This window comes from Myotis yumanensis, unplaced genomic scaffold (genome assembly GCF_028538775.1).
Source record: "Myotis yumanensis isolate MYYU_CA2020_CCGP unplaced genomic scaffold, mMyoYum1.0.hap1 SCAF_11, whole genome shotgun sequence".
Classification (NCBI taxonomy): Eukaryota; Metazoa; Chordata; class Mammalia; order Chiroptera; family Vespertilionidae; genus Myotis; species Myotis yumanensis.
The window spans coordinates 20882500-20891140 of record NW_027223762.1 but is presented as its reverse complement, the minus strand read 5'-3'; the positions used below and the strand labels follow the sequence as shown (position 1 = coordinate 20891140).

At 44.5% G+C, this 8641-nt stretch overlaps 1 protein-coding gene across 1 annotated transcript; it reads left to right on the top strand.

Annotated features, from left to right (window-relative positions):
- Nucleotides 1-3850: 3850 nt before the first annotated feature.
- LOC139019626 (PRAME family member 20-like) lies at nucleotides 3851-5347 on the top strand. Its single transcript, XM_070428586.1, has one exon. The coding sequence runs from the start codon at nucleotides 3851-3853 to the stop codon at nucleotides 5345-5347; it is 1497 nt and encodes a 498-aa protein (XP_070284687.1).
- Nucleotides 5348-8641: the final 3294 nt, after the last annotated feature.

Genomic DNA, 8641 nt, shown 5'->3' with positions numbered 1-8641 from the left:
GGATCTCAATACCAGATATCAAACTGTATTACAAAGCCACTGTTCTTAAAACAGCTTGGTACTGGCACAAGAACAGACATATAGATCAATGGAATAGAATAGAGACCCCAGAAATCGACCCAAACCACTATGCCCAATTAATATTCAACAAAGGAGGCAAGAGCATACAATGGAGTCAAGACAGTCTCTTCAATAAATGGTGTTGGGAAAATTGGACAGATACATGCAAAAAGATGAAACTAGACCACCAACTCACACCATACACAAAAATAAACTCAAAATGGATAAAAGACTTAAACATAAGACAGGAAACCATAAAAATACTAGAGGAATCCACAGGCAGGGAAATCGCAAACATATGCCAAAGGAATTTCTTCTCTGATAATGCTCCTAGGGCAATGGAAACTAAAGAGAAAATAAACAAATGGGACTACATCAAAATAAAAAGCTTTTGCACAGCAAAGGAAACCATCAACAAAACAACAAGAAGACCCACTACATGGGAGAACATATTTGCCAACAATATCACTGATAAGGGTTTAATCTCCAACATTTTCAGGGAACTCATGAAACTTAACAATAGGAAGATAAACAATCCAATAAAAAAAATGGGCAATGGACCTAGATAAACACTTTTTGAAAGAGGACATACAGAAGGCCAAAAGACATATGAAAACATGTTCAAAGTCACTAATTATATGAGAGATGCAAATCAAAACGACAATGCGGTATCATCTCACACCTGTCAGAATGGCTATCATCAACAAATCAACAAACAGCAAGTGTTGGAGAGGATGTGGAGAAAAAGGAACCCTTCTGCACTGCTGGTGGGAATGCAGACTGGTGCAGCCACTGTGGAGAACAGTATGGAGCTTCCTCAAAAAACTAAAAATGGACCTACCATTTGACCCAGTGATCCCACTTCTAGGAATATATCCCAAGAAAACAGAAACACCAATCAGAAAGGATATATGGACCCCTATGTTCATAGCAGCACAATTCACCATAGCTAAGATTTGGAAACAGCCCAAGTGCCCATCAGCAGATGAGTGGATTAAAAAACTGTGGTACATCTACACAGTGGAATACTATGCTGCGGTAAAAAAGAAGGAACTCTTGCCTTTTGCAACAGCATGGATGGAACTGGAGAGCATTATGCTAAGTGAAATAAGCCAGTCAGAGAAAGATAAATACCACATGATCTCACTCATTTGTGGATTATAGAGAATAACATAGACCAGCCGTGGGCAAACTACGGCCCGCGGGCCGGATCTGGCCCATTTGAAATGAATAAAACTAAAAAAAAAAAAGACCCTTTTATGTAATGATGTTTACTTTGAATTTATATTATGCTGGGGTCCAATCCCAGCGGGTCCAGGGGTCCCCAAAGGTGTGGACGGAGTCGGCGAAGAAAGAATGACACGAAGACAGCCTTCAGTTGATCAGCAGCATAGTCAGGACCTCTAGCCAGGATCTCCAGCCAAAGTTCTGGTCGGAGTTCTGGTTAGGAGCTGATGAGGAGCTGATGAGGAGCTGATGAGGATCTGATGTTTATTGTCTTGTTACATCCGTATTTATACCAGCCGATTTAATCCTGTCAATTTCTATTACAAGGGTTAGGGCGTTTCTTATCTCCATTCCAGGGAGTAAAGATTATGTAGCTTAACTACCTGCCTGGCACTTAATTAAGGGGTTGTATCCCCTCCCTAACCTCAGGGAAAGATCCCCACCTGGGGAAACAACCTTTCTCGGAGAGGTGACCTTGGTTAAAACACATGGCGCTAAAGGGAGCAAACATATTAAAAACAGTATGCTGTATATGCCAGGTCCATTGAAACATATGCTGTGTGGATGTTTCTCTCCTGCGACTGTGTCAAGCAGCAAGGATGGACCGGCTTCCGGCAATATTAGTTCACACAAACACTCCATCCATGCTTTTGTTCCGGCCCTCTGGTCCAGTTTAAGAACCCATTGTGGCCCTGGAGTCAAAAAGTTTGCCCACCCCTGACATAGACTGATGAACAGGGACAGATCCAAAGACAGAAACAGCGATCAGACTATCAATCCCCAGAAGGAAAGTAGGGGAGGGAGGGGGTAAGGGGAAGAGATCAACCGAAGGACTTGTATGCACGCATATAAGCCAAACCAATGGACATGGACAACAGGGGGATGAGAGCATGAGTGGAGGGGGGGGGGGGGAGGTTGGGGGTTAATGGGGGGGATGAGGACACATTTGTAATACCTTAACTAATAAAGAATAATAAAAAAAAAAGCCTCTGGTCCAGCAGACCACATGGATGTCAGACAAATATAGGACTGAGTGATATTGGGGGGCAGGCTTACTGAAAAGGAGACTTTGAGGGCTGGTGGTCATAAGGGAGATGATTTTGGGTGTAGTGAAGTGAAGGGGTGCCATGAGGGCAGGAATGGGGCCATGGGGGGAAGGCACTTGCTGTCTGGGAAGGGTTCTCTGTGGAAGAATCCTGACTCTCAGATAAACGTTTTCTGGTGCCAGCTTCCATGATGTGACAGGGTTACTTGTGATTGGTCCATGTTTATTTCTCTCTCTGGCTTCAAGATCCCAAAGAGCCCATGCATCTGCCTTCGGTGTCTTTCAGGATTGAAAATGTTTGACTCCCAGGCCTGGCCTCTTTCCCTCTAATCACATTCTTAGATTTAATCTTCTCCACCCAGGTGCTGAGCTAATCTCATCTTTCCCAGAGGAGACCCGCCCTTTCCTCCTGGGAGGGAGAGAAGATGGAATCTCTCCCTTTGCCCTCTAGGATGGCACTGTCTCTATTCCAGCTTTCCTTCTTTTTTTCCTAAATTCACCCAGAGAAGAGTCTTTCTATCTCTCTTCTTTCCAAGAAAAAACACCCATCTTTTACTTGGCCCTGCGTCATTCACAGGGTTCCATTAGGAGCCCAGCCCTGACCCTGCTTCTCATGGTGATTCTTACCTGACCTCCCTCACACAAACCTTGGGGTATGAAGGGCCACTCACATGCTCAATTGCCCACCCCTTGATTCCTGTGGAGATCATGATCTGCTATGTCATCTGACATAAAACCTCACTTGATGCATGGACACATTTCATTTGTTTTCTTTGGGGATGACACCAAAGGGTGTCAGCTGTGGGCGTCGGCTGTGGATACATTTGGATTACTCTAATGTGGCCAAAGACCCACAGCCACCACGCTCTCAGGTTGTGTTTTTTCCTATTTAACATCAGTTGCCGAAACCGGTTTGGCTCGGTGGATACAGCGTCGGCCTGCGGACTGAAGGGTCCTGGGTTCGATTCCGGTCAAGGGCATGTACTTGGGTTTCGGGCACATCCCCAGTAGGAGATGTGCAGGAGGCAGCTGATCGATGTTTCTCTCTCATCGATGTTTCTAGCTCTCTGTCTCTCTCCCTTCCTCTCTGTAAAAAATCAATAAAAAATATATATATTAAAAAAAAAACACCAAAAAACAAAAAACATCAGTTAACCATTACACCTTCATTGTCCCACACTGAGGATGACAATTGAGGCCATCAGTCAACCTCAGTCAGTGTCTGTGGAAGGAATCCATGAGCCAGGCCTCAACCCTGCCCCTCCCTAACTTTCTCTCAATTCTTTAATCTGGAGAGAGGAAGTAATCCCAATAAGATTAAGGGGTGGAGACTGAGGGTTCTGATTGGATGTTAACATTTGAGAAGGTGAATAAAAACCTCAGGCACCAGAGGAGAGATTCAGAGTCCTCCAGCTGTGCAGTCAGTGCCGTGGTTCTTCACCAGGTCTGAGATCTGAGCCCCAGCCAACTCAGTCACAGCAGAAGTTTCTGCAGGATTCCTTTCTGAGCACCTTGAAGATGAGTATCTGGACCCCACCCACACTCCTGAGGCTGGCAGGAAGGAGCCTGCTGAGGGACCAGGCCTCAGCCATTGCAGCTCTGGAGTACCTGCCTGCTGAGCTCTTCCCGCCACTCTTCATTCAGGCCTACCATAGGAGAAAGCGGAAGCCCCTGAAGGCCATGGTGCATGCCTGGCCCTTCACCATCCTCCCTCTGGGCTGCCTGTCACAGTTGTCCCTGGATAAGGTCTTAAAAGCCGTGTTGGATGGGCTTGACGTTCTGATTGCCCAGGAGGTTCGGCCCAGGAGGTGGAAACTGCGGGTGCTGGATTTAAGGAACTCGGGTGCCAACTTCTGGAGAATGTGGTGTGGAGACAGCACCCAGAATTGCTCACCGACGGAACCAGTGGCTGTGCACAGCTCCAGCCCCAACATGGAGCACCCCTTGGCTCCCTTGGAGGTGTTCCTAGACCTTAACTTCAATGAAAGGGACAGGGATAAGTTTTTCATGTACATCATCCAATGGGCCCAGCAGAGGGAAGGGTTGCTACACCTGTGCTGCAAGGCGCTGAGGATTTCTGAGGGGCCCTTCCAGAGTGTCAGGAAGGTCCTGGATGGGGTGCAGCTGGACTGCATCCAGGAGGTGAAAGTAAAGTGCACCTGGGACCTGCCCACCCTGGGGACGTTTGCTCTTTACCTGGGTCAGATGAGTAACCTGCAGAGACTCTCTCTCTCCCACATTCACATGTTGACAGAGGAGGAGGAAGAAGAAGAGATGGGGGAGGAAGAGGGGGAGGAGCAGGAGTGGGAGGAGCAGGAGCAGGAGTGGGAGGAGGAAGAGGATTGGGACAGGAAACAGCAGGAGGAGCAGGGATCCTTTTCCCAATTCCTCTCTCAGATGCTCAGCCTGCGGCACCTCCGGGACCTCAACATGGATTCTCCCTCCTTCCTCCGAGGCCGTCTGGACGAGGTGCTCAGGAGCCTGCAGAACCCCTTGGACAAACTCTCCGTAACAAATTGCCATCGGCTGACACGTTCAGACCTGACACACCTGTTCCAGTGCCCGAACCTCAGGCAGCTGAAGTCCCTGCATCTATTTGGCCTCAGCCTCGAGGATTTTAGTCTTGAGCCCCTCCGAGCTCTGCTGGAGGCAGTGGCACCCACCCTCGAGGACTTGGGTCTGGATAACTGTGGGATGGTGGACTCCCAAGTTGAGGCCATCCTGCCTGTCCTGAGCCGCTGTCACCAGCTCAGGGTCTTCACCATCTCTGAGAACAACTTCTCCATGGCCACCGTGGAGAAGCTGCTTCGCCACACAGCCGGGCTGCGCAGTTTAGAGCTCGAGCTGTACCCTGTCCCCCTGGAGTGTTACAGGATCCAGGGGACTGTCAACAAGGAGAGACTTGCGCTGATCCGGGCTGAGCTCGTGGGGATACTGAGGGAGTTAGGACAGCCCAGGGCCATCTGTCTTGGCAAATGTGGCAAAAGTAAAGTTTATGACGTGGAGTTTTCATGACACGTAGCCGTGCTGTGCCCCTGTAATGACCCTGCTCAGTGGGAACACTCAGCAGAAGCTTTGTTCTGGTCCCTCGGAAGCTGTAATATAGAACCAGGTGCATTATGCAGGGGGCACGCACGTTCCAGATTCATGCTCCTGTGAATGGGGAAAGGAAGGGACCAAGCCCAGGTCCACGATTACAGGGGCAAATGTTGGGGAGTTCATGGGACCTCAGGGGGCAAGTGTCCTAGAATCAGAGATATGAATCTGATGTGCTTGGGGGCGGGGGGGGGGGGGCAGGGTATTTGGGCTCGAGGTGCATGTGTGGGAGTTAATCCTTGGGTGGATGGTTGTAAGGAATGATCAGAAATAAAGACAATTTCAAAGGCCAAAAATATAAAATAAAATAAAATATCTGTCATACTGTTTATATTTTCTCATATAATGATTGGTACCAGGGAAAATACAGGTGACTTTAACTAAACCCGAGAGGATCTGAATAGTTTTTATACTGGTTGACTTATTTATAACAAGCTCAGTGAAATTGTTGGGAGTTAAATATTACAAAATGCAATTTCTTATAACCAATAAACAATGACTGGTAAATGCAATTTTCTACAATGGACATTTAAGTAAATATTTTATAGCCTCAGGGTTAGAGGTTGTGTAATCATTAATCATTATGGTTAGAGTAAAACCCCATGAGACCTCTGTGCATGAACTACTGAATTTTATGATGACAAAATACAGAAAAAGTATAAATGTGACAAAAAATTATTCTAACCCTTCATCCTATCTTATGTTTGTATTTTTAGTGGCTTCAAGTTAACTGACTGGTAAATATTTTCCAGTTCTTCTTTTATTTATATAGCAAGGTGTAATCGTTAGTTCTGTGCAGAGTATTCTCAAGGTCTCATGGCACTAGTTCAAAGCTTCTCAATCTCTCAAAGCTCTTCTATCAAAAAAACTTGTGGGTTCCATTTTATTTCCCCTCAGATTTATTGAGATATTATTGACATGTAACATTGTGTAAGTTTAAGGTGTGTGCATGGTGTTTTGATATATGTATATATTGTGAAATTATAAAATTAGTAAACGCTTCCATCACCTCACATAATTACATTAAAAATTTTTTTTAAATCCTCACCCGAGGATATTTTTTTCCATTGATTTTTAGATAGAGTGGGAGAGAGGAAGAGAGACAGGGAGAAACATTGATGTGAGAGAAACACACCGATTGGTTGTCTCCTGCACGTGCTTTGACCAGGGCCTGGGCTGACTGGAATGGAACCCGGGACCCTTCGGTCTGCGGACCGATGCTCTATCCACTGAGCCAAACCAGCTAGGGCCATAATTTCCATTTTTGTGTGTATGTTTGGTGAGAACATAAGATCTATTCTCTCAGTAACTTTCAAGTATATAATACAGTACTGTTAACCATAGTCACCAAGCTGTACAATTAGATCCCCTAGTACGTTAATTTTAATCAATGGTTAATTAAAGAACTTAGGGTTTACCATGTTTATTTCTATTAATTTCAAAGGCATTTGTATTTTGACTTGCCTCTATCTGAGAAATAATAGTTTTGACCCCACACATAAAGGAATTTTGAGAATTACCCAAGGAAAAATACTATTTTTGTGGTGGGGCAGGGATTGACTTTTCTCATGGTTTCTGAAATCATGACATCCCGAGGTCCTTCCTAAAGCTGGTCTAGCAGGTCATGCAATATGAGCACGGTTCTCAAAGCTGACATGACAGTGAACAGAGAGCGCTTGGTGACAATGTGCAGAGGTTGGGGGCATAAGTGAGACTTCCTCTTTGAACCATGGATTATTTAGAAGTGTCTTGTTTAATTCTCAAGTGTGTGGAGATTTTCCTGTTATCTTTGTTAATAATTTCTGGTTTAATTCTATTTTGGTCACAGAACACACTCTGTATGATTTTAATTTTTTTACATTTGTTGAGGTTTGTTTTATGGTTCATTGTCGAGTAAGACTCCCTCCACGTCCCGCGTGGAGTAGGGTTTGGTATCTGAAAGAGGGGCCCGAACACAAATGAGAGAAAAATGACACGAGATAATTTTGGAATATTGGGGGACCAGGTGGGCAAGTCCGGAAGGACTTTCACCGATGCTCAAGCCGCTCCAATCTTTTATTGAGCTTGGAGTAGCCTTAGGTAAGGAGATTTCAATGACACACAGATCAGCAGACAATTTCCAGGAATAGACAGAGTATCTGATTAGCTCATCAGTAGACAATTTCCAGGAATAGGCAGGGTATCTGATCAACAATAATCAACAAGGATCTACACAAGTATCTAAGGAATTCAGTGAACTAAGGTGGGGATAATGCTTTAGCTACCATTATCTAGATTAACTGGGTGGTGTCTAAATTAACTGGGTGGTGCACAGTCCTGACCTTTTTCTAGGACTTTCAAAGGTTACTAGCTTTTGGGGGTCTCTGACTATACTCAGCTAGTGAAGACAGTAAATGGTTTCCTGCAGTTCATAACATAGTCTACCTTGGTATATGTTCTGTGGACACTTGGAAAGAATGTGTATTCTGCTTTTGTTGGGTAGAGTGTTCTACAAAGGCTGATTAGATTCTGCTAATTGATGGTATTGAGTACTTTATCCATGATGATTTTCTGTCTGGTTGTACTATAAATTGTTACTCGAAGGGTGTTAAAGTCTACAGCTATACTTGTGGGTTTGTCTATTTCTCCTTTCAATTTTACGAATTTTTGCTTTATATATTTCACAGTTGTGTTGTTTGGTACATTCACATTTAGGATTGCTGTTTTGTTGGTTAATTGATCTTCTTAACATTGTATAATGTCTCTCTCTGTCTCTGATAATTTTTTTTTGCTCTGAAGTCAACTTTATCTGATATTGATGCAGCTATTCCTGCTTTTGTTTGACTAATGTTTGCATGACATATCTTTTTCTGTCCTTTAACTTTCAACCATATTATTTACATTTAATGTAATATTGTTATGTTAAAGTTTAAATTTGTCATTTTATCTTTTGCTTTTTGTTTGTCCTCTCTGTTTTATTATTTTTTGAAGTTCTCTGTTTTCTTTTCCTGTCATTCTGTGGTTTACTTGAACATTTTGTAGAATTTTATTTTGACTTACCTATTGAAAGGACGAGGGCTAGGCCCTCCATCTTGCCCCAGGGTAAGGACTATGTCCTCCATCTTACCTTGGCCACGTGCTTGGCAAGGAGCTTCTTCCCGGAAGTCTAAGACTCTGCTAGCCACACCCAGGAACAAGACATCGACTTGCGCCTGGCCAATCGGCAGAGCACAG

Bases quoted from the DNA above. Each gene is read 5' to 3' on its own strand.
- LOC139019626 (XM_070428586.1), top strand. From the start codon at position 3,851: ATGAGTATCTGGACCCCACCCACACTCCTGAGGCTGGCAGGAAGGAGC.